This window comes from Micropterus salmoides, unplaced genomic scaffold (assembly GCF_014851395.1).
Source record: "Micropterus salmoides isolate LMB-PRFRI ecotype aquatic unplaced genomic scaffold, ASM1485139v1 Ms_hic_scaffold_11, whole genome shotgun sequence".
In the NCBI taxonomy this organism is placed as follows: domain Eukaryota; kingdom Metazoa; phylum Chordata; class Actinopteri; order Centrarchiformes; family Centrarchidae; genus Micropterus; species Micropterus salmoides.
The window spans coordinates 26,610,604-26,635,295 of record NW_024040152.1 but is presented as its reverse complement, the minus strand read 5'-3'; the positions used below and the strand labels follow the sequence as shown (position 1 = coordinate 26,635,295).

The 24,692-nt window shown below is 42.3% G+C and overlaps 1 protein-coding gene across 1 annotated transcript in view; it reads right to left on the bottom strand.

The window, feature by feature from the left end:
- Positions 1-23,940, bottom strand: part of LOC119897986 (zinc finger protein 407-like) — a 62,371-nt gene extending 38,431 nt beyond the window's left edge. The window contains exons 1-4 of the mRNA XM_038712058.1: positions 23,843-23,940; positions 21,297-22,028; positions 18,512-20,755; positions 10,994-11,108 (exon numbers count right to left, since the gene is read on the bottom strand). Coding sequence (XP_038567986.1) covers positions 10,994-11,108; positions 18,512-20,755; positions 21,297-21,963 — 3,026 coding nt within the window. The 5' untranslated portion in view covers positions 21,964-22,028; positions 23,843-23,940. The remainder of the gene's footprint in view (positions 1-10,993; positions 11,109-18,511; positions 20,756-21,296; positions 22,029-23,842) is intronic.
- Between the last annotated feature and the right edge of the window lie 752 nt (positions 23,941-24,692).

The following is a 24,692-nucleotide window of genomic DNA, read 5'->3' as shown; positions in this document are numbered from 1 at the left end:
TTAAAGCAGCACTGGCAGGGACACCCCTCTGAACGCTACGTCTGTCCTGCCACCATTCCAACCTCCAACTCCACACATTTACAACTGCACTAACACCCACAGTGGTAGTCTACCATCTCACAAACGATACGGGGGAAATATTCTGTTAGCAAATTTTCCACTTTTAAAAGTATGACTTTGGCAAGCACTGGACACTTAAGTACATTTAAATGAGCCATCTCCCTTTGTAGGCATCTACTCATTTAATTAATTGTACAATTTGCTTTTAATCTGAAATAAACCAGCAAGAAAGTTTCACTTCATTATCTGTCTTCCACCAGTTCTGACATCACCACCAACCTATACAATTACACCCAATGCTTGTTCTAGCTGTATTTTATTTAAAAATGACAAATATTAATTTAGATAAATGTTTAAAAAGTCACATATTTGAACAAACCTTTAAACAGACCGAACAGAATCTTAATTGCATTTCATTCATGCAAGAGATCCACATGTTCCACACACCAGCCGGTCTCAAGTCTGAGACTGCGGGTTTCTAGCAAGTTGAATGGCGCCATCTAATGTCTGATAAAAAGACCACAAGTCAAGAACACCAGCGAGTGTGTCATTGAGCTCCAAACCTAACTCAAAGAAACAAATTGTGTTTTCTTTTTTTAAAAGAATTACTTGAAGATTATGTACCCTGTAAAAGTCTAAGTAATCAGATTTTGCTGGGGGGCTTGGTAGGCAGCAGGCAGTCTTTGAAGTGACCATAAAAGTGGGCAGAGTGAACCCCCTAATTTGAAATTTAACTGTAATAGACACAGAGCCATCAGTGCTGCAGCATATTCCTGACCTCTGTTTGTTTTGCTGAATAAACAGAATAAATGAATGCTTCCTCTTCACATGGCGCGCTCCTCCTCATCACGCTCAACGTTTTTCTCCTGCAGGGTAATCGACGTGTCAGCGTTTTCACGGCCGGCTGCAGGGGTTCAGACCTACGCCTCGGTCTGGAGGGGCTCAGTGGCGCGGGGGTTAACACGGTGCAGTGTTGGGGTGAGCTAAGAGAGTGTGGCTCACAATGGGGTCTTCTACTTTTCTGGGCACATGTCCACTCCTTTTTCCCGCAGGCCGGACACTTGTGGATACCAGACTGGAAGGCAAGCACAGACCCCCCCCCAACACATTTCCCCCCTCCTTACACTTTATCCTCCTCAAAAAATGACCCCCCATCCGCATAATCTCTTCCACCACTAAACCCAACATCAGCTACCAGGGCCACGAAGATGCCGGCAAACAAACAGTAAAACATAAAAGAGATGTGATACGCCATATAATGTTTTAATAACTTTGTTGCACGGCATCTGAAATGCAAACACATTAAAGTGGACACAGTGCCCCTCACATTAAACACACAGCAGTGTAAAGATTATCCAACCCCCCCTCCACACTTGCATAAACATACACAAAGACCTCATTGCCTTTCTGCATCCATGCATCCATCCAACGGATGCCACCAACAAGCCTCGGGAGTTTTTCTACAGTGTTGTTTTATGCGTCCCATGTGGCTCGCAGACAGTGAGATGTGGATATAGCACACAGAGGATCCCAGTCAAGGACACGGGCAGCATCACTCACTCCGCCATTATTTGCTCATATTTAAAACTTGGGGCTACCTGAGGGACTGTAGCTGCACATGCAGCGGAGGATGGGTGATTTCAGAGTCCGACGGGTGTGCTGAGCAGCTGTGAGCTAAAGGAGACGCAACAGAGAGAGAGAGAGAGAGAGAGAGAGAGAGAGAGAGAGAGAGAGAGAGAGAGAGAGAGAGAGAGAGAGAGAGAGAGAGAGAGAGTGAGAGTGAGAGTGTGTGTGTGTGTGTGTGTGTGTGTGTGTGTGTGTGTGTGTGTGTGTGTGTGTGTGACAGAGGGCTTTATATGTCAGCCCGGTGATACCAGCATTTTTATGGCCGAATATTTTTCCTCTTGTCAGAGCTGGATAAGGAATCACCATAAGGTTGGGGAGCATGAATATTGCCCTTGAGGGCCCACTGTGGCTGCTCCTGTTTATGGTTGACTAGCAATCAGCCACCGATTCAGGGCCCACAACCCCTCATCCATCCATGTCAGCAATTAATCAATTAAACGGGCAGTGGGGAGGAGTGGGATCGGCTAGGTGTGTTAATACAATAGCCTGTTAAGGTTGATGTAATTTCATCACTAATGTCACCCATTCATCACTGCTTATTATCTGTTTCGCAAAGACAATGGTCAATATCACTTCATAAATCTGAGAATCATCTGGATCTTATGATATTAAGCCTGAAGGATGCCACAAAATTATGGACTACAGAGAAAGAGAATGGAACTTAACGAGTCTATACTGAAACAAAGTGGCGAGCATAATGTGATATCTTATAAAAACAGTAGGAGTACAGACATTTTATGTAACCTCTCGATAAACCCGCAATACAAAATGGAACCCTATTCATAAAGATCACGGTCAACAAACACCATCTGAGAACAGTTTTCGATATTGTTTATTTGATAATATACAAATCACATAACCGTCCTTACACTGTACGACTGCTGAATGGAGTCCAAGAAACTTGTACAGTCTGTCTCAGATTAATCCTCACGAATTAGAAATAACAATAAAATGAACTATGGATCCTTGCTGAGCCCCAGACCCCACTGTGGAAACCTCAAACATGATGTCAGATGCCCTGCCTGTTTGAATCACGATTTCATATCTACAGTCTATTATTATAAGAGGAAAGGCGAGTTTGAGTGTCTGTACAAGTGTGTAAATAGATGGTAGCGTGTAGGAGGGGGCCCTGTCCGCTTGTGTGACTGGTATGAGCATGTGTGGGCCAGACCACATGTGATACACAAAGTGAGAGTGCTATTTGGCATACCAATGGATATAAAGGCTTCTATCACCAACAATGTTTTTTGGACTCAAGCCACTGATAGCTGACAGTTTGTGCCAGTATTTCATAACTTGAAATGTCACCATTTTCGAGGCCAAAATATCCGAAAACTTACAAAGACTCAGTGTCTCTCTGAGATTTTCATCCCAGTTATGGAGAAAAAATAGCCTGAACACAACATTGGGGCAAAGGACATTGGTATGGGACACATCATAATCTCACTGTTGGGTTTATCTTTCTTTCTATCTACAGCTCCTGTTCCACACCCAGCCGTGTTTTCCTGGTCTTGAGGGGTTAGGAACTCCTGATGTTGTGGGCTTGTAAAGCTCACTGAGACATCATAAGTACTTCTGGGCAATACAAATTAACTTGACTTGACCTAACTACTAATCATAACCATAATCCATGCATAATTGTTTGGAATCCAATCAAATCGTTTCAATAGACTTAAGAGCTTACCTCAGACAAGCAGCATAGTGTTGATTAACTCTACAGTAAATACAGCATGTAATCAAACAAACTACATGACATCCATCATATCAATTGGACAGCACAGATTGGCTGACATCCCATTTTTAAGAGGAGGCCAATACCTGCCCTGTGTATCGGTCTAATGCCACTAACAGCTTCAGTCAGACACAAAGAGCCTTCCTTCCACCCAAGCCAACATTTCCCCAGCACTCCCAGCAGGTACATCAGCTCAATTATGATGATGGCAATGACTGATTGTATTTTACCTCTCCCCTGTTCCCCCAATAAGTCTGGCCATCACAGCAAGAGAGAGAGAGTAGAGAGGGAGAAAGGGAAAGAGACAGCGCGAGATAGCAGCGTCATCTCCGGTGAGCTACAAGCAGCCCAGATGCCAGTCTCCAGGACGGTATCAAACATCTCGGTGGCAGACTCGCCATGAAAATAATCTATACCTACAGGAAGTCAATTAAAAAGTGCCAGGGGAGATTAAGAGCAGCGTGACAGCTTTTCGTCAGGCCACAGGTTTGTCTGGGGGAACCAGCGTGTTGCGTGTCTGCTGTGAGTGTGTGGCAGGCAAAGTGTGTGTGAAGGTAGCAAAGACATGTTGCAAAGCGGGTGGCGGTTGTGGTGGATGGGGTGGAGGGATGAGGCCGTTGCCGAACACCCTTAAAAGCCCCCTCATGAATATTAAAAAGGCCTTTGGCAGTCGGCAGCTCTGCCACAAGTTTGCAAACCAGCGTAATGTGTCTGTTTGCGCTGAGGAAGAGCTCAGTCAGGATATCAATTAAATCAAGTGTTGTCAGTCTGATGGCGCTCTCAATGGAGGGACAGCCCATTCCCCTCTACACATCAGCTCAGCTTTGTGTCAACCATCCATCTCTCATCCTCCCCTCCCCTTCCTCCTCTCTCCCGGTTGCCATCTTTATCAGCTCCGACCCTCTCTTCCTCTCTCCTCCTCCTCCTCTCCTTCTCTCTCTCCCTCTCTGTCTCTCAAGCACCCGGTAACTGAATGCACAAATTACTCTCCCCTCCACCTTTAACTCCCACTAAATCTTTCCCCTTTTCCACTTTGCTGAGCCGGGATATTTTATTCCTCCATCAAATATGCATCCCATTAATTAAGTTAAATTACTCCTGACTGCCAAATATCCCCTGCCCCGATGGGTGTCAACACAGAAATGCATGACTGTGAACCTGCAATGACACGGCCCCAACACTTAAACATGAGTTACAGCCTTTACCAGCTCCATCCATGGGCAGATTACCAGACACTGTGGGCTGCTGGAATTAAGCGCCGTTTGCTCCTTCCCCTCCACACAGTTTTTTAATAAGTGCACAATGGATGACACTCGCACTTCTGACAATGAGAGGACTGATATTTTAATTACACCCCTTTTTTCATCTGCCTTCCTCTTCATCTTTTAATTGCTGTTGTTAATCACTCATTAACTTTCCCCCAATCATTTTTTTCCTCCTACAATATACCTATGACACGAATAAGCTCTATAGAACGGATTGTTCAGCATCATTTTTTTTTAAATAATTCAACTACTTTTAAAGGATAAAGTTTGTACTTCTTTTGTGGGGACCTGGTTTGGGGTGCATACTTTACTCATGTTTCTCTAACGAATGGAGCTAATTCGCCTTTGTTAGCTGATGTTAATCTTTAGAAGGTAAATTCAAAGTGTATAAATGCTATCAAGATAGTAGTTATCAAGAGAGTCTTGTAAGGCAAAAAACTACTCTATTCTAATTACTTCTTTTTTTTTGTCCTGCATGTTCCGCTTGCAAGTTGAGATTTAACAAAAACAAAAAAAAAAAAGTTTTAAGGTTTTAGAAAAGAAGCTACTGAGATCATACAGAGTGCAGACAATAGCCTCTTAAGCGAGACGTCCTCAAGAGTCGTGTAACTTACTATCATAAGCCCGTATGCTGTGTTGGCTCCCTAGCTTAACTACTGATCTTGCCGTTTAGCGTCTAGACCCGGTGTTTGTTTTTGTTTGTCTTTGATTAAAGTGAAATGCTCCGATTATGAAGCCCCCAGGCACCTGTTCTGGGCCCACTAAAGAATGAGATTGTTATTAAAACCTAATAGGACTGATCTGCTGACGGAGATTTTCTCTCTTTGTCTCGCGCTCAGAGATGCTGAGTGGGGTCGCATTCAAACTCTTCAAAAGCATCCTTTCACCAACATGAGACTGACTGAGCAAAGAGACTTTATCTCCCTCAAGTACTCGCGCTGTGTAATTTGAAACACAAATTTAATAGCATTCAACGCCTTTCTGCTGAGTATTGGGCCTTTAACCTAATCTCAACTAATGAAGCCATATGTTTGTTGTCATCTCTTCAGCTGAGAGATATCTGCGAGGACCCGAAATAAAGTTTGACAAGTTCCAAAACAAGTACAAAAAGTGTAAAACTGTACACTTGTGGATTTATATTGATACATCGATGCGGTCTAGCATTGATTTCTCTCTTCTCTCTTTTTTCCTCTCTTGCCTTTTTCTGTGTGTGCATGTGTGCCTGTGCATGAGTGTGTTTCTATTGCAAAAAACATTAATTTTACAAACATCAGCCCAAGGCTACTAAACACATCCAATCCATTATGCTGCGCTTTATCGTGTTATGGGGGGTAACGGGCTGTAAAGCTGTCTCGGTCATAAAGAGCGATCGCAGAGTGCAGAGTCAAACCAGAATGCAGAGCTCTCCAAGCCATACGCAGCCCTCGTTATCATCAGAACAGCTCCGTCACATACTTAACCTTTCCAGACCAGCCTTTCTGCATTATTTTCCAAATGACCTTTAGTGTTACTTATTTCATTTCCGATAATGGCACACTAAATTTAGTTAAATGCATCAGAGCAAAATGTGTTTATTTTGGTGAAGGGGACTACACTGACTGACAAGGACCACGTTCCCAGATACAAAGTGTCCGAAGCAGTAAACATTAATACGTCTTCCTGATGGGAATAAATACTGGGCCCTATGTCTGATGAGCAAATTAGATGGATCAAAACAAGTGAAAAAAAGGACCATACCTGTTTAGGAAAGGAGTAAATATACTAGATATATAAATATGCGGTTGCCATCTTATCTATAGACGTTCAGGGATACACTGGAGGGGCATAACCCCAGAGTCAAGGTTAGCTCACCAACTCAAAAAATTATGAGGTACATTCAAATACAAAAATAGATGGGGGCAGTTTGCCTTGAGGTGGTCATACTTTTTAAATATTTATATTTTCTCACTTTACATGCCTGCAACTGCATATTTACAGGCATCTGAAGGTTGATAAAAGTACTAATGAAATATTCAAACACAAAGGGCTTACTGAGTTTGAGAAAAATATTGGGTGTTTACATATCTGTTGTGTGCTAATGAATTCAGAATTCCAAATTCCAGTTCCTGCCAACACATGGTGCACGCTCTTGGTCACACACAGCTGGATCACGTAGGACATTATGAGCTTTCAAAAGGTCTAACTCTAACATAAATACGTAGCTACCCTAGAGCTGTTGTATCAAAGACACAATCCCTCAGCCTGTAAGGAGCGGAGTGTTGTATGAGCGGAGGGGGTGGGGTGGAGGGATCTTAGCGAAATCGCTAATGTACGTGATGATTAAGTGTAACTCAAATACCGAGTGTGTTGTTCATAGGCCTGACAGGCAGTAATTTGGTGTATTATATTCTGCAGTTTTAATTGCACGCCACCAACGTGTCCCTCTGACACGTTATGAAGCGATGATGTACAATTATTTCGGGGCGGCGGGAGATCAGTGGAGTGACATTATAATCATCCTCATAGGGATCCCTCTCTTCATCTGCAACTACCATTACTGTTTAAATGGGAGGAAGGGACAAAAAAAAAAAAAAAAAAAAAACATAAAAATAGTTCTCAGGGAGTTCTAACCAGAATCTGTTTGAGGATTATAGAGAATCACGTCAGGGGAGAAGGAGAGGGGTGTGGATAGACAATAGAGGGGCTGAGTTAAGTGACGGCTTTCTCTGGATAAGCAGCAAGCTAAGATGCTCCTCCACTGTCACTGCCAGGCCTCACACTACTCATACAGGCCCGGGCATTAAGGCACATTACAGCGGATGAGCCACGCAGGGCGGAACTGATGGGCTATTCTGGGAACAGACCAGACAATCTCACAAGACAGGGGGGACATAAAAACCCTGACATGAGCCAGCCCCATCCTGTTAACAGTCAAATCACACACACAACACCCAACATGAAATCATGACTATATATACTCTCTCCAACACTAAGTCAAGAAAACTGAGACAAGGAAGGGAGGGAGGGAAAAAAAACACAATGCAGCCTCCTCCACAGAGAGGACCAACTTTAGCACGTCGCAAACTTTTCGTGTTGTGAGAAAGCGATGGTTTTTAAGTTTTGTTCAAATTCCTGAAGTGACACTAGAAAACGGGAAGCTTATGACCCATAATCATAAAACGGCAGTCCACAAGAGTACAATCCATGTCCATGATAGTGTTAATACTTCTAAGGCCCAGGCTGAGATATTAAACCAATGCCTCAAAGCATTTACAGTGTTTATGCATAATTTAACACCTACAACAGCACTGGATGTCCATTGCATCTTTGGGGAGGACGTGAACGCGGGAGGGTGGAAATGCTGAATCCAGGGCCTTTCTGTTGAAGATGAAGGAGAAGATGAGGAGGAGGCTCATTAAGTGGCCGAGCCCCACTGTGGACAAAACACGCCGGGAGGAAACGCAAGAATCTGCCGTCTCACATGCTGGAGGTTTTTTTTTAACCAATTAAATATGAGAAATCTTATCTTGCATGCCAACAACCCATTTGTGTTTTTCTGCTATTTTTGCACCTTAAGAGTTCTTATAGGCAAATGAAGACAGATCAGTCTGTTCTAAAACAAAGACACATCGAGGAAAATAGATGGGTAAAAACATGGGCAAACAGACGTCTAGAGGAAATGAGAGAAATGGTGAGGCAGAGACAGAGACAGAAAGCCTATAAAGAGTTAGGGATGATGAGCGAGGCAATGACCAGTCCATTCAGGTTTGATCGGCAGCATGGTCAAGGGTCCCAATCTGTCCTGGCCTCGCATTTGCATTTGTTAATTAAATGCCACAACAATATGATCTTTAACTATCAACAAGTTCCCCCTGCTCCTCAGAAGAGAGCAGCGGCAGCGAGCTGAAGCTAAAGTGAGGTGGACAGCCAAGGTGCAGCACATCCATCCCCTCACAGTGTCAGAGCCAAGGTAATCTTCTAGTCTGAAAGTTTAACAAGGGAAACACAGCAATCGATGGCAGTGAGTGTGTGAGTGTGTGAGTGTGTGTGTGTGTGTGTGTGTGTGTGTGTGTTTGTGTGTGTGTGTGTGGGGGGGGGGGGGGGGGGGGGGGGGGGGGGAAGGAAAAGATAGAAAGAACACACTAATAATATGGTGAGGCGACACTCTAAACAAAATGGCAGTAAACTAAACCAACAAAAGTCTGTGCCAAGAGTGTGAAAGCATGAAACAAACAAATTAAACACAAATTTTATATTATAAACAAGCAGCACAAACATAATATTGTGTTAACTGAAATGATTTATGGTGATTATAAACCAATATCCAGAAAATCTTGAGTAACCTAATCTTTACCTTACGTCTTATTTTAACACATAATGCCTGAAACGTGGCCAGCCATTAGTAACATGCTTTAGATCCAGGTTAAGGACACATCATCCAATGTGAAAAGTTTAGGAAGAGGAGCAGGCTACGTGTATGTATAGCTCTGGCCTTAATGAGGGAGTTTCTGGGGGTTTCTTTGTGTTTGCTGCTCTTTAGTCAGGAGGAGGGATGGCCTGGTGATCAGTCAGTACTGAAAGCACACACAGGGCCGATTTGTCAACAGTGGCTGGCACAGGCAGCACACAGCTACTCCATCCGTTTGATTTGTGAAACCATGGGCTGTATTTAGTAGTCCCATTTAAAGGCATATTGGAGAACTGTTCAGTGTGTGTGTGTGTGTGTGTGTGTGTGTGTGTGTGTGTGTGTGTGTGTGTGTGTGTGTGTGTGTGTGTGTGTGTGTGTACGTATGTAAAGCTAGACGCTTGGTCAAAGCCCAACACATTTGCAACACTTGGGAGAAGAGGGTTTTCAGCTGGAGGGCTTGTGAAACATGAGCCTTTCCTCTCATTAAAGGAGAAGCTGTGTTTAAACTAAAGCTTGTTTGCTCCTGCTGTAATATGTTTGCGAACATCAGCGGGAGCAAATAAACACACTCGCTCTGCTCGGCTTTAGAAGAACAAAATCGGCCTGCGACTGAACTAAATGGAACGGTTTACACAGAATTACACAGAGGGAGAACCTAATAACTCTACATATGTCTTCATCTTAGCAAGTGTGTAGCCGCAGAAGCTCGATGGCACAAAGCTGGAAATCCCACAATTTACTCTATTCCCCTACTGCATGTTAAACAGCTTAACACGTCCATTTGAACATGGCTAGGCAGTGAGGAGGTCTACCAAGGGACTGAAACAAGCTGAACACAACATATGGTCTACATGTAGGGGGTACAAGGTAGTTGAATAATAACTGTACTCTTGCACTTCTGGGTATTTATAGGCTTGTGGTTACCTACATAAACTTCCAATTAGAATTATTTGTACAGCTGAAACAATAAAGTATTAACCATTTTTCTTTTACCTTTAATTCATGGGGAAAGCTGACTGGAGCAGTGCATTTGTCTTTTTAATAAAAGCCTGAGAGTAGAAAAAAGGTTAGAGAAAGATTTTTTTTCCACACATTAAGGTGAAACAAAACCTAAAATTGTCTTATGTTATTTATCAGATGGTTTTTGGACATTAGCCAGCATTTGTCAATGTTAAATGTCTTTAAACTGTTTTTTTGCATTAACAATTAGTAGCCTGTGTATTTAGTTTCGACTAGGATATTAATATTTATTATATTATAAATATAGGAATATTAATTGTCACGTGATATACGAATACCGCATACAGCGATATGTTCTCAGCCTTTTGAAATCTAAACTCAGCATATTACTCTTTAAAAACATATAAATGATAGTCTTTGGATTAGCAGCTCATTTAGGCAGTGTGTGGAAGGTTTTAATGTTGTTGCTTTTTTTTTTTTTTTTTTTACAGATCATCAGATTAGCAGCACTTCGTTTGTTGTGGTCGGGAAGGGTTAAATTGGATTGAATTATGAATTAGCTTGAGAAATGCGATTTAAAGTGGGCTGTACAATATATAATTAGCACATCACTCCTTAAGACACCAACAGGAAACCTTCCTACACCTGATAGGAGGAACACAACAATTCGCGGGCTGTCACTGGTGTTTGCTTTCTGAATGAAAGAATTACCAAATACCTGACCTATGCCTACATTTGTTTCCAAATAAATATGATATTGCTTCTAGAGGCAGCAGGTCATGTTATTATCTAATGGCTGTTTCTAGCTAAAACTCTGTCTCTAAAGGCATTTAAGTTGTAACAGAGTAAAGCCTTTGTTCACCTTGCCAAAGTCAGTTTCAATCCTTTCAAGTTTCGAATACACTTTCCTTTAAAGAAAGTGCTTTCAATCTTATTTAAAAGATTTCAGTCCTTATAACTCACCCACAGATGTCGCATTTGTACTCTCTCATGCCAAGGTGTCTCTTCACATGGTTCCTGGCATCTCCCAGCTGCGCAGTTGCAAAGTTGCAGATCTTACACATGAAGGGCTTGGATCCTGCAAAACAACGTATGGAGAGTTCATATCCAACAATAACATTATGTCTGAAAGAAAGAAGTGGCAATTTTAATATCATGTGACTGTAAAACCACTGAGCAGAAATTAGATTTTACATTGCAGATCATTTTTCAATGCCAGGCATGTGAGACTGTTATTAGCTCTGTGCTAGGAATTCAACCTACTTCCCAGCCACAAAATGACTTCAGAATTATAAAAACAGACGCCTTTACTACAGTCCTCATAAAAACTACAGTCACACTCCAAGTGCCAGGCGTCTTTTCTTTCACTCTCAATCTATCCTTGTCACTCTCCTTCATCTCTTACCTACTCTTCCTTTGCCTGTGGATGCGTAAATTGGATTCCAAAGGTCAGGGCAAATACGTAAATCAATTCTGTGTGCGCTCACTACCTCCCATTCCATCATTAAAGCGCTAATCACTCTGGTGAGCTTCGCAGGGAGGTTTCTCCCTAATTATTGTCATTAATAAGTCCAGAGGGTGGGGTAGCGTTTGAGAGAGTGGCAGAGCCCCGGCCCGCCATCCGTCATTTAAGAGCAGGGCTGCGAAGGCTGATGCCTCAGCTATCTGTGTGACGCACAAACAACTACTAGCTCAAGCTGAAAGAGGGAACAGGGTCCTTCAGAGCTGGGGAAATAAAAAAATGTGGTTTATGTTAGAGAAAATGAGTTATTCATATGTTTTACCAAGCTATACCAAACTCTTAATTTAGCCAAATAATTTGCTAAAGCCAACACATCTTCGCACAAATGAAACATATGCATTTGGCAAAATTAAATGGATATTTTATTTGGCAAGCTGAGCCAGATTTAGGCCAGCATCACACAGCGCGACACTGCAATCTAAGTGGCAGTCTGGTATGATTTCCACATATGCATCTTTGAGCAGACCTTCACCCTCTCACAGTAAATGTCCCAAGACATTCTACAATATTTATTCCAGGGGCAGCCGCTGATTTGATTAAGCACTTTGTGTAGATTACTAATTCGTTCATACACGGTTCACTTGCTGTGAGCTGGAAGTACGACACATCGAATTTTAAGCCAGTAACGAAGATTGAAAGGCAAGCCTGTGCTAACAAGGCCTATAAACACAGGGAGCGAAGGGGGCGGGAGGGGGTCCACACACGGGCTACAGTAAAGCCAGCCTCTTCATTTCACATGTCCCTACAGTATATTACGCACACACATACGAAACACTACACACAGTCACAAAAGCACATACACAAGAACAAATAAAAGGCAGATAAATGCATAAAATCCCTATACATAACTACACACTTCACACCTAAATGTGCAGACACTTTCACACACACTTAAATCACACAAAACAATCAACACCCGTAAAAAAAAACAAAAAGACAGACATGCACACTCACACCGCACCCACTATCGCACCTAAACACACCTACGTCTAGATTCAGATGCCTATGCATGTGCATAGAGACGCACACATTAAATTCACCAGACATAACCAACCATGGACAAACAGAAGGAGAGACAATCATCCTCTCTCCTTCTCACTCACACACTCAAACACACACAACCTAAAGTTGAGGTGAGAGAGAGGCGTGTGGGGAACTGATTTGTCCAGATGGCTGGCTGAGTATGAGACATGGCAGAAAGAAGAGATGTAACGTCCCTCAGTTCTCACATCTTATCACATTAATACTCCACCACTCCACTTAAACAGCCTCCGTGAAACTGAAATTGACCATCAATGCAGTGTCATGTTAAATTAATACTGCCATCCACATAGGGGCGATGTGGCTCCCTCACATCCCAGATGAGACAGGGAATGACTAATTCATTTCCTGAGAGGAGAGAAGAACCTCATGCAATGTTTCACCACACACACACACACACACACAAAGTGATGTCTTAAGCCCTGCACACACCACACACTCCTGTCAAAGCCTTGACTTTAATCTTCAAGTTTAGAGGAACAGAATAATATATGTTAATTTTATATAAATATCTGCATTGTTAGGTCCTTTTCTAAAAAACAGCTAATATACACTGTGAGAACTTTACTGTTTGCAGGTTGGCTGCTGTCCTACAGCGCAATTTGTGTGGCAAGCACTGTATAAAATATCATAATCTGTGACACAAAGGATTGCAGATGTCCAGTCAAAATGTTTTTTTAACAGTCACATTGTCACAAAATTATCGTAGCCTCCCAACTGATCGATTTCCCATTGAGTAGATTAAAACATGGTTAATGCAGGGCCACAAGTTGCAGAAATATTAAACAGGATCTCATATGGGGAAACGTCCCTTGGGCCTGACGTCTGAGCACAAACCTGTGAAAAATATACTGTAACTGAATGCTGGAGATGAGGAGAGGGAAAGAAAAGGATCTTTTCCTCCTCGCAAACAGAAACATTCTTGAGTAAATAAAAACAACAAACTTTTAAAATATGCGGTTGTATTAAATCAGACTCAAAGGATGTTAAAAAGACAAATGTCAAAAATTGAAGCAGTAGAGTCCGAGCAATTCTGACTTTTAGTCCCTGATATGGCTCAAGCTTCATTTCCTGTAATGCAAAGTGTTAGCATAATTGCTCACTTCTTTCAAACCCCACTTTTACCCCCACTTATTAAAAATGCTTGAGTCCAAGTTGGCATAAACCTGATATTTTCAAACTTTAGAAAGTTTCCTCCAGAGCCACAGAAGACATACCAACAGTTTTCACATGCTGATTGCTGTATATGTGTATATTACATACGGCTGGTTTGTGGAGGATAGGTGTCCTGGCTCCCTGTGAGAATGTCGCACTGATGGCCCAGTAGTAGCACAACGGAATATATTTCTCCAAAAGACAACTTTGGGTACTTGGGTGCTTAACTGCGATTTAGAACTCTAATATAAAAGGAGAAAAATCTCAAATAGCTAAAGACAACTCAAACCATGGGTCCTTCCCTCAGGTACATAGACAACAGCTGTTAACATCTCCAAAACAAAAGACAGGCTAGATAAGACCAGTAAATAGTGAACTACTGGGATTTGCCATTTTAAAACATAAACCGTGCAAATCAAAATATAATATCTGGAAATAGGTCTACACCCATTAAGTCCCATAAGTATACAAATGATACATTACACAAAAAAAACTAAGAAAACCTCAATTTTCTATTAAGGACGTTATTTAAAAAGCGACCACCAAAACAATTTACTATAGAGCTATGTCAATGTATTATCCTAAAGACATGGCGAGATGTACAGAATTTTTTTTTTACAACGATAAACCCTTTCTGTCTTTTATTAACAGCCTCTTATGTCCCACCTGTATGCTGAAGAAGCTCCTATAACTTAAGAATTCCTGGGAAGGCCTTGTTTGCCATCCGACCCACTCCAATTCACTGTCTGTACCCAGGACAAGAATGTGAAGTCCATAAAAATCATAAATTTTCTTGCTGCATAATCATCTGTACTGCCATCTCTGTGCTTTGCGATGCTAAAAGTTTTGTCTTCTACCTCTGATCCACGGTCTGCAGAACAATGTATGGTAGGCCATTAGGGGTTGATGGTGTTTGTACAGCGGGTGTAGAGGTACTAGAGCATGCCCCTTTCGGCAATGATGGCAAGTGAGGTGAAAATTGTGGCTCCACACACCATGATCCTGCAAAGGAGGAGGCACTGCAGGTTAGAATCCATGGGGGGCTATGGGAGGGTGAAAGGCGCAGCAGGGAAAACTGCTCTTGCGATGGAGTTAAAAGCTGTCGTTTGCAGTTCTGGTCACCACCGTTGCCACTGGGGTTTACCCTCTCTGCCACCCTTTGGAGAGTCTGTCGGAAAGAATTGCTGTTCCCAAACAGTTCACCTGAGACACGAGTTGTCCTCCAGTGCCTTCTTGTGGTCCTGTGCCAGCTCATCCAAAGGGTGGCCTGCAGGGTGGCACATCAGCCAGAGGTGGTGGCATGGAAAAACCGCAATAAAATCTATTGCTTTAAAGACTTCAGTCTTGTCTCGGTTCACTTTGACTCAGCTGTCACAGTTTTAAATGCATGCTTTTCTCCATCTGGTCCTTCAATGGTCAAAATGCCATGCACGGATAAAGGCTCGTGCAGACTACATGGCCTTCAACGTCAGCCGATCGCTGTGCTTTTAGGACTACATGACTCACTGTCTTGTAACTGGAGTCGTTGGGATGTTCACACTATGTGACTGATTGGCGACAGGGGGTCACACACTAAACAAGCTGACGACGACTCTGTCACCCGACGACTGTGAATAGTGACACGGGAAATGACGCAAAACTACACGCAAAACAGGAGTTGTTTAAGATTATAAAGATAAAAATTGAAAAAAATGGATTAGCACATGCGGGTAGGCAGGGATTGTCTGTGCTACGGAGAGAGTTGGAGATGAGTAAAATGTGTTTTGTGGTGAAAAAGTAGCTGCGTACTCTGCCAGCTGCCTGCTCTCATTGGCTGGATGTGGATGTCCAGTCAACCGACTACTCCAGATATTTAGCATGCAAGATATCTGGCTGGTGTCGGCGATGCGTCAGCAATGCATCGGCAAGCCGTTTTGATGGTTCTTCAAGTAGTTCACACATAATGATATGCACCGGATCACAGCCTGATGGCGAGCTTGGTGACTAGCAAATTGGGCTTAAAATCATGTAGTGTGAACTAGGCTTTAGTTCAGTGGTGAGTGATGTTGTTGGTTTGTGTAGAATTCATGAAGATAAATCAACATCAGATCTTTAAAAACGCCATTTGGCATTGTATTTATATTTTGTATGGACTCTTTTTGTCCATTTTGGTCTAACCTGTCTGGGTCAGGCTGTGGTTGCAAAATGGATTTGGACTTCAAATTAAATAAATATATAACATGTAGATTACAAGTGTCACCCAGTTTCAATCTGATACAAGATCCTCTTCATCACAGTGTCTCTGGGGGCAGATGTTGCTTTCATGGAGATTTTAATGTCCCATGAAGCTCTAAACATGCTTTTAAGTGCTTCTATACGTGATAGAGTATCCTAGGGGAAAACATGTTAAATCCTGATATAAGGCAGGCCAATAGAGCTCTTGCAGTACTTTTCAGTTATTTGTACAAACACACATCACATCCTGATTGTGAATGTGCACGCATGGCATGTGTGTCCATAACTTTAAGGCTCAGTCTGAGGTCAGACAGCTCTCTCCAGTGAAAAAGTGACCAATTTACCTCAAAATGCAAATTCCTGCTGTACCCTTGTTGGCAAAATACAAGCATGTGTACATGTTTCCTTTAAGGGACAAATTGACAAATCTGTGTGCAGCCTCCCACTACCGTCTCCTGATTTCACTGATTAATCAAGTGAATAAAAACTAGGTCTTAATTAAAAGGATCTGGACGTGCTCCCGGCTCAGAAACTGGCAGACCCCCACCGTGCAGCTCCACAGCCCTACAAACAAACTCTCAGAATAAATGACCACAATATAAAAGGTAAATAATTCACTGTAATGAGGGAACTTAGCAATAATAACAACCGGCATATGTTGTCAAAATGAAGAGAATTAGGTGTTTTCCACAAATAAAAAAAAGCCTAAATGAAAGTGGAGAAGTAAACTCATAAATAAGAACATAACTCAATTGAATAAAAAGATGTACACCTAAAAAACAAAGTATTCATCATTTGAAACCTCAGAATGTGCCCTTGACTTGAAGCCATCTGTTGGGACCTCAGTGTCACAGCTTTCATTTTCTTAAGTAACACTAAGTAAGTGACCTCAAAACTCTAGAGTTATGACACAAGGTAAAATTATGAATACATATAGACTACCATTAATAAGAAGAAAGCGGTGGCTCACCATTAATCATCAGGATTTTAACCTCCAATTCTTACAGCTTTATGCAATATGATTTTAGCCACACAAGGTGAGTGGCATACATACCAGATATAAGGACAAATTTAAAGTGAAATTATTCCTCTGCCTGTGCAAATACATAGGTTATCCCACTTATAATACTGAAGTAACAGCATATTAAGCCTCACCAATATTCCATGCGGGCCCAGAGAAAACATTATCTCTGGGTTTTATAACTGAAGAGCTACAATCCTTACACATCAACTGTCACCGAGTCTGATAGTGGAAACAATCCAATTTTATCTCCCATTCAACAGACACTTCATACGCACACAAAGACACGTCAAATCAAGTATACACATTGCAAGCACAGAGCATGGACTTCAATTAAAGTCCCATTAAAGTTTGGGTTGAAAGGGGGTTGAACCATAGGAGGCAGAGAAGGGCATTTATTGATGGCGCCCTCACATCTCGTTCCTGCATTAAGTTGATTTTAAAAGCAATTAATACACATGGTCAGGGAAAAGTAATGGAGCGCCCTATGTTCTTAACCTGCCGGACATCTCCCAACTAAAGCCCTGGCCAACGCAGCCCTGCTTTGCATTATAAATGACAAGATAAATCTTAATGGATTGAGCATAATCAGCTAGCCATGAAGGCTGACATATACACACATTCACTAGGCATACGAGTGCTCACACACATATACACAAACATGGACGTACAGACACAAGGGAAATTAAAGGCTTTGAATACGTCTGCATTGATTATTTTAAATTATTAGCCAACCTCTCTTTGGACCTCCAATGCTTTTAGCCTAAGCTTTAACACATTTACAGAGACTTATTGACTATAATTACAACTGAGTCTCGGTAATGGACACATCAATTATAAGTCGCACATGTCTCTGACCAAGCGTTGTTCAGGGAATCCCAATCTGGGGTCCATTAGCGTCTCTCCTGCTGGTCTGAAGCTCAATCAGTCTTTACCTTCACCTCTACTGAAACAGCTATTACCTGGCTGCTGTAGATAGTAGCCTTAACATTAGCTTGAGCTGCCAAAGAAGAAGCTGCATCTTCCCACTCAATACAGTTGTGCCTAAAAACAAAGGCCTAATAACTGAGCAGCTACACAAAGAGATTGTTTTCCATTTTAAGGCATTAAAAGGCCTCATAAAATCCACAAATCCAATCTGTATCAGTTACATGAGGTTAAGAAATATATGCAGTTGTATGATTTGTATAGTTGTATGAGTAAATGCATTTTATATTTTTCTGATAAAAATCTTATTTCTAGTCCAAATAAGTTTTTAAATTGCATCACAACGCATCTAAAATATGTGCTACAAACTTAGATAAAATATAAATTATTATAAACACCTTCCTAATATGTGTTTTCATGTAGTGGGCTGTAGGGTTTAGGCGCTCCGTTAATTCCTTCTCTATTCAATAAGGTACTTAAAATTAGGGACAATGGCTTTGACGCAGCATACATAATGCGCTATATATATATATATATTGTATACATGTCTGAAAAATACAAAGAGTAGAAAGATTGTATGAGTAAGCAGCATGATACGTACCAGTGTGTGTGCGAATGTGTGCCAGGAAGGCCATGGAGTTGCTGCTCTTGCACACCTTGCCACAGTATTTACACACACTGCCCTGGTTCTCCTCACGCTCGCGGTTGATCTGCTCCGTGTCCTCCACCACATACTTGTTGACCTCCCTCAGAAGCTCCTCATGTTTCTCCTTTATGTGAATGAACAGATCCTGCTCCGATTCGAAGCGGTCTGTGCATTTCACGCACTTGAAGCTCGCGCCCCCTTCGGGCAGCTCCTCCACGCTGTTCTGCTCGTTGCGGAGGTGGGCGGCGCTGGTCAGATGTTGGTGGAGGTTGCTCTCGGTGTAGAACGACTTGCCACACACCAAGCAGTGGAAATGCTTCTCCGTGGAAGGATGCTTCATTGACATGTGCACATTTAGGCCACTCATGCCGTCAGCCATAAAGCCGCAGTCCTCGCAGCGTATGCGAGAGCTGCCTCCTTTGGCTTCCTCTCTTCCCTTTGCTTCCTTGCGTTTGAGCTTCTTGACATGAGATTTGGTGGGCAGGAAGCCGGGGGTCACTGATGATCCTCCAGTCAGACATATCACAGCAGCCTCGCCTTCTAGAGACAGACCATCTTGCAGGGCTTGCTCAGCAAGGGTCTTCACGGATACAATGCAGGCATCAAATGGCAGGGCTTTCAACATTTGTTTATCTGAATGAGAGTGGTCACTTTTTGCATCTAAGACCATCACATTTAGGTGTTCATCATCTGCTTGTTTACCCCCTTCCTCCTGGCTCTCTTGCTGTGCGAACTCATCCGCCGCAGGCTGAAGTTCTGCCAGAGCCTCCTGGGGTTCACACAGGGATGTAAGTCCAGGTATCTGGTTGGCTGGATCTGGTTCACCACCACTAGAAGATGCAACTCTCTCTGCTTGTTTTTCATCTGCACTGCCAGCCACACTAGCCACAGCATCAACAGGCTCTGCCGTGACCAAGGGTGCATCTGTATTCTGATGTTCCATGGCCTGGTTGTCATCAGAACAAGATTCAGACTCTTCTGTGGGGCTAGGAGGTTCACATTCAGGGTTAGAGTTTGCCCCCAAAGGCTCAGGGACCTCCTTCATTTTCAATGGTAGTGTCAAATCTCCTTGTTCTTCACTCCCTAGTGGTTCCAGGTATTTCTGGCTTCTCTGTTTGTGCTTTTCTGTGTTGGCATGGCGAGACATTTCCCTGCTCGTTACAGCATAGTAGCTACATGCTAGACAGACATACTCAAAGTCTTTGGTGTGCTTTCTCTTGACGTGAAAGTGGAGGGAAGGGATTGATTGAGCTACAAAATCGCAATGGCTGCAAGCATTAACAGAATCATATTTACTTTTTACCTGACTTGCGTCTGATTGAGTTTGCTCTTCTACACTGTGCTCTGTGGAGGCTGTGTTGTCAGATACCTGCTCTATGTCGGTGGTCTGTGAAGATGCATTTGGTTCCTGTGCTTGTGTAGTTGTGGTTTCCTGCAGTGGTGCACTTGCGTGATCTTTGACTGGGTTCTTATTTGCACTCTCTTGTGCACGTCTAAAATGTTTCTTTGTGACACAGTGACGATCCATGTCTCCTTTGGTCACACAGCTGTAGTTGCACAAAGTGCAGCTGTAGCCATACTCCTTGCTGTGTTTGCGGCGAACATGGACACTCAGGTTAGTGGCGTTGGACACAACCAGGCCACAGTATCCACAAGTGGTCGTGGACCCGTGCTTTGGTCTTCCTCTTTTCTTTCTGGGAGGTTCAAGCTCTAAATCGTCCTCCTCAACCAACACAGCTTGGGCAGCCTCCACTGCCTCCTCAGTTTCCTTATTTCCTTCTGTCAAAGTAGCTACCCCTGCTCCACCAGCCTCCTGAGCCATATCATTCGGAAAAGCACTGTCACCAACTGTGACTCTGCTTATACTTTCAACATACACTTCAAATGAGGAAGACTCTGTGCATTTCTCCCCTTTCTGCAGTTGCATGTGGCTATCTGAGGACAGGTGAGCGTCCATCCACTCAGATGTGGCTGAAAAAAAGTTACACAATTTGCAGCGGTACCACTCCTCGTCCAAGTGTTTGACTCGAGCATGGTTCTCCAGCAGAGCAGGGGTGCTAACCCTAAAATCACAGTTAGTACACTTCAGCTGGAACCTGCTAAGCGGACGTTTTGCCGCAACTCGTACTGGAGCAGCCTTTACTGTACTGCCAGGAACCTCAGCTTCCTCTTCTTTCTCCATGTTCTCATCAGCATCAACTGAAAGACATTTAAATGATACACTTTTTCTAAGTCTGTTTACAACAATTCATTCAAATAACTCAATTTAAAAAGTATACACACTCACAAGTTTGAACAATAAATGCATTATTAATGGGGGGAAACTTGGCATAACATGTTTCTACCAAACAGCAACTTCCAGGGCAGAAAAATTAAGCCAATGTGGAAATGCCAAAAACTGCACTTGCTCAAATGGCCACTTGAGGTTAGATCCAAAAGAGAGCCAATCCCCATACACCCCCATGTTAAAATGTTTGAATAACTTAACTGTTTGAAATATATTAAGGCTTAAAGTTATGCATTATCAACTCATGTTTGATGTTTAACACCTATTACCAATATTATATTAAGTGAAAATTCCTCCTAAAAAGAGAATTTAGATACAATTAATATGTAACAGTTAAGACTTCAACCACTCTATCAGTCAGTCAATTTTTTGGTGGAGCGTTTCTCCTTCAAATATAAACTGAATTCTCTGGATTTCAACTTTGACTGAACTGCAGAATTAGCATATACTTACATGTGTATGGGGTGTCTTTGGTGTGGTATCTGTGGATATGCACATCTAGAGGAGACTTGTCCCTAAACTCTTGCCCACAGTAGTTGCAGGAATATATCATCTTAGGTTTTGGGGTTCGCTTGCTTACTCTTCTCTCTTGTGTAGGAACTGTCTCTTCTTGATCAGCCTGCTGTTTCTCTAATACAGTTTCCTTTTTAGTCTTTGTGTTTATGCAATTGTTGGTGTCTGCTGATCTCAGCTCATCAAGATCAGACTCCTGGTTTTGCTTAACTTCAGCACCCCTTTCTGTCTCCATGTCTGTTTCCTGCTGGATTTCATCTGGACTCACATCAGAGATATTTTCACCTCTTTCAGGTGGCTTTGCAGTTCTGCTGGTATTCTTTGAGTTCTTTCCATGCTTTCTTGCATAGTGAATCTTCAGTGACCTTGGACATTTGGCTGAGAAGCCACAAACGGTGCAGAGGTTATCCCCATCGTCAGGTGCAGGGACTGGCAGCAGCCTCTTAGCGAGTTCCTTATCTGCTTCATCAGGCTTGGCCTTCCTATTTTGTGAGTCTCTTTCAGTTTCCTCCATTTCCACATCATCTGGCTGCACCTTCCCATCGGTGTTGCCTTCAGGCACTTTGTCTTCAACAGCCTCCTTTCCTGATATTAATGTTTTATCCATATCATATCCTGCTATAATTATATAACAGTGAAGCTGATCTCTATCCTCAAAACTGAATCACACTCCTGGAAAAAAAACACAGAATTTATGTTTGGCATCTTCAATTGTCTGAAACACACTCTGTAAACAAGTTAAATGCATTAGCCACAAATTCTGTAATTAAGCACAAGCTTCTGAAAAGTGATCAATCTTTCAGCAACACTATCAGAACTAACACATGTAAATGTCGCCATCTAGTGCTTCCACATGAAAATTGTTAGGTAAAATTAGTAAGAGACCTGGCTGTTCCTGCTTATTAAATGAGAAAAGTTGCTTAAGTTACAGTTACTTAATGGAGTATACATATGTCAATGCTGGTTTAAGATTTATTACTAAATGCTTGTAGACATGATTCAGCAGAGCTATAGTCATTGTCACAATTTGATCAGTAAAAGTATAGCTTAATATTTAATTATGAATAATCATATTTCTAATGCATCACAGTAGCAATAGTGTCAATGTGTCCTTTTCAGTGACAAAGATGCAATGTAATTTTACAGTGGCCGAGACAGCTCAGCGCACTGCGACTTGTTGCTTGTATGTCCTGTATTTGCAGCATGTTTCTTTTTACCACCTGTGTACTCAAAGTGATGAATGTGTTCCTTAATTTGCTTGTTTTACTTATTTGCAGCTTTCTCAACCGCAATAAAATACATTGTTTGTGTAAAATGTAAGGGCATCTTTGGCAATATTATGTTTCAGGCCTTTTTCCACGATCCACGTCACCAATGTTTAAAGCATTTGTATACACCTTTTCGCTTTCATCAGAAATCAATACTGGATGCAGTCCGTTACTTAGATTTATGTGTGTAGTGGGTCATACCTTCTTTGTGCTAACGAGCCTTAGCCTATTTGTACTCGCAGTAAATGCAGTATCTAGAAAAAGTGAACTTAGGGCTTCGTTGGCCTCATTGGCTTCAATGAGGACTTTATGTCAAACTGTAAAATGTGCTCACTATCGCCACCTATCGTATATTTTGGTAGACTGAGACTACAGGATTAACAGAAGGCACACCATTATCAAGTTCCAATTTCCAGTAATGTCTTTGAAGTCGCTGACGTTAAGGTGATTGTACGCCAAAATGAGTGGCTTGTAGGTGAATGAAGGGTCTAAACTCGTTTCGACATTGTGTTTTCAGGTTTTTAATTGAGTATTTTGGTATTAACAGCTGGTTCCCTCTACAGAGCAGAACACTATAGTAACTGGGTCGCAGGCAGCGGTATCAGCTGATTTCACACACGGTCAACGAACGCTGTCCGCTTCTGGTACAGCTCCGTCGTCGTCTCACAAGCCTTGGACTCGCTGATTATCTATATGGTCTACTTTCCAGCTGGTTCACTGCCGAGCATCCGATACTAGCTTAAAAGTAATGTTAAGTTAGCCGGACAGGTTTTACACTGCACGTTAGAGAGGTCAACGCATAACATCCAGTGTTGCCGTGCAAAATACTGGGTGAAAACTATTTTCATGACGTGAACGGTTCTTGCACCAGGATCAAAAATTAGTTATGTTATTGTGGATACTGCTACTGTCTACCGCGGCTAACATGCTAACAAGCGACATGTTTCCGAACTGAGATACGCAGAGCGCGTCCAATGAAATCGCAACATCAGTTGTGTAATCCAATCACAGTGAGGCAAAGGCGGGTCTAGTTCGCTCCATGGCTTGAAAAACGACGGCAGCACAGAGGCCCAAAAAGGAGGCTAACGTCGACCTCTGAAACAGTGGTCGATGTTGCTGAAACAGTGCTTGTAAACACCACATAAAGTGTTCTGTTGTTTCAGTAAAGGCAAATCGATCAACTATTAGACAAAACAGCATAACCTCAATTAAACTTACCTCTTGTTATACGAATATTTCCACTGTCCGCGCTTTTTGCTGCTAGACACAAATGGCGTACCGTAGCGTGAGCCATGCGTCACACGAGAAGGCGTTTTTTTCCCCCACCTGTTTTGCGTAAAGTCCCGCCCTACTGTGCTGTGATTGGCTAGTTCGTTATTTTGACGCGTCCTTGTGATTGGATGAAAGCTTCACTGACTCTAAACTATGTAAAAATAAAATAAAAAATAAACTATGTCATAATAAAAATACATATATCCCCCTAATATCTACAGAGGGGGTGCAACTCACTTTTAACTTCATGCAATTTAATTGAGCTTTTAAATTGCAGCTAATTATGTATTCATAACATAACTTTATTCAGTGGACGTATTTCACTCAATCTTGAGCCATGTGTTGCATTAGAGAAAAACAAAGGATTAAATAACTGTTATGTTCTGCCTCTCATGAGTACAAGTGTCAGTGTGGTAAAGTAATTGATTAAACTGTTCCTATTTCGTAAAACGACCACAAAATTAATGCAAAGAAACATGCGAGGGAGCACCGAGGATCTCTTATCACTATGCGGGTTCCAACAGCAGTATCCAATCACAAGGACGCGTCGAATAACAAGTAGTAGCCAATCACAGCACAGTAGGGCGGGACTTGGCTCAAAACGGGTGGGAAAGAAATACCGCGGCATTGGCTGCCCGGGCTTCTCCTTTTTCTTTTCGACACCAGCTGATTTGGTCACATGATGCACTCTCGTTCCGTGGGAAAAACGATTTCACAAATATAAAAAGAAGGCAAAACATTGAAATTGGTGACATTTGAAGACTTGTTGAAAATACCAAGACGCCCAGGGAGAAAT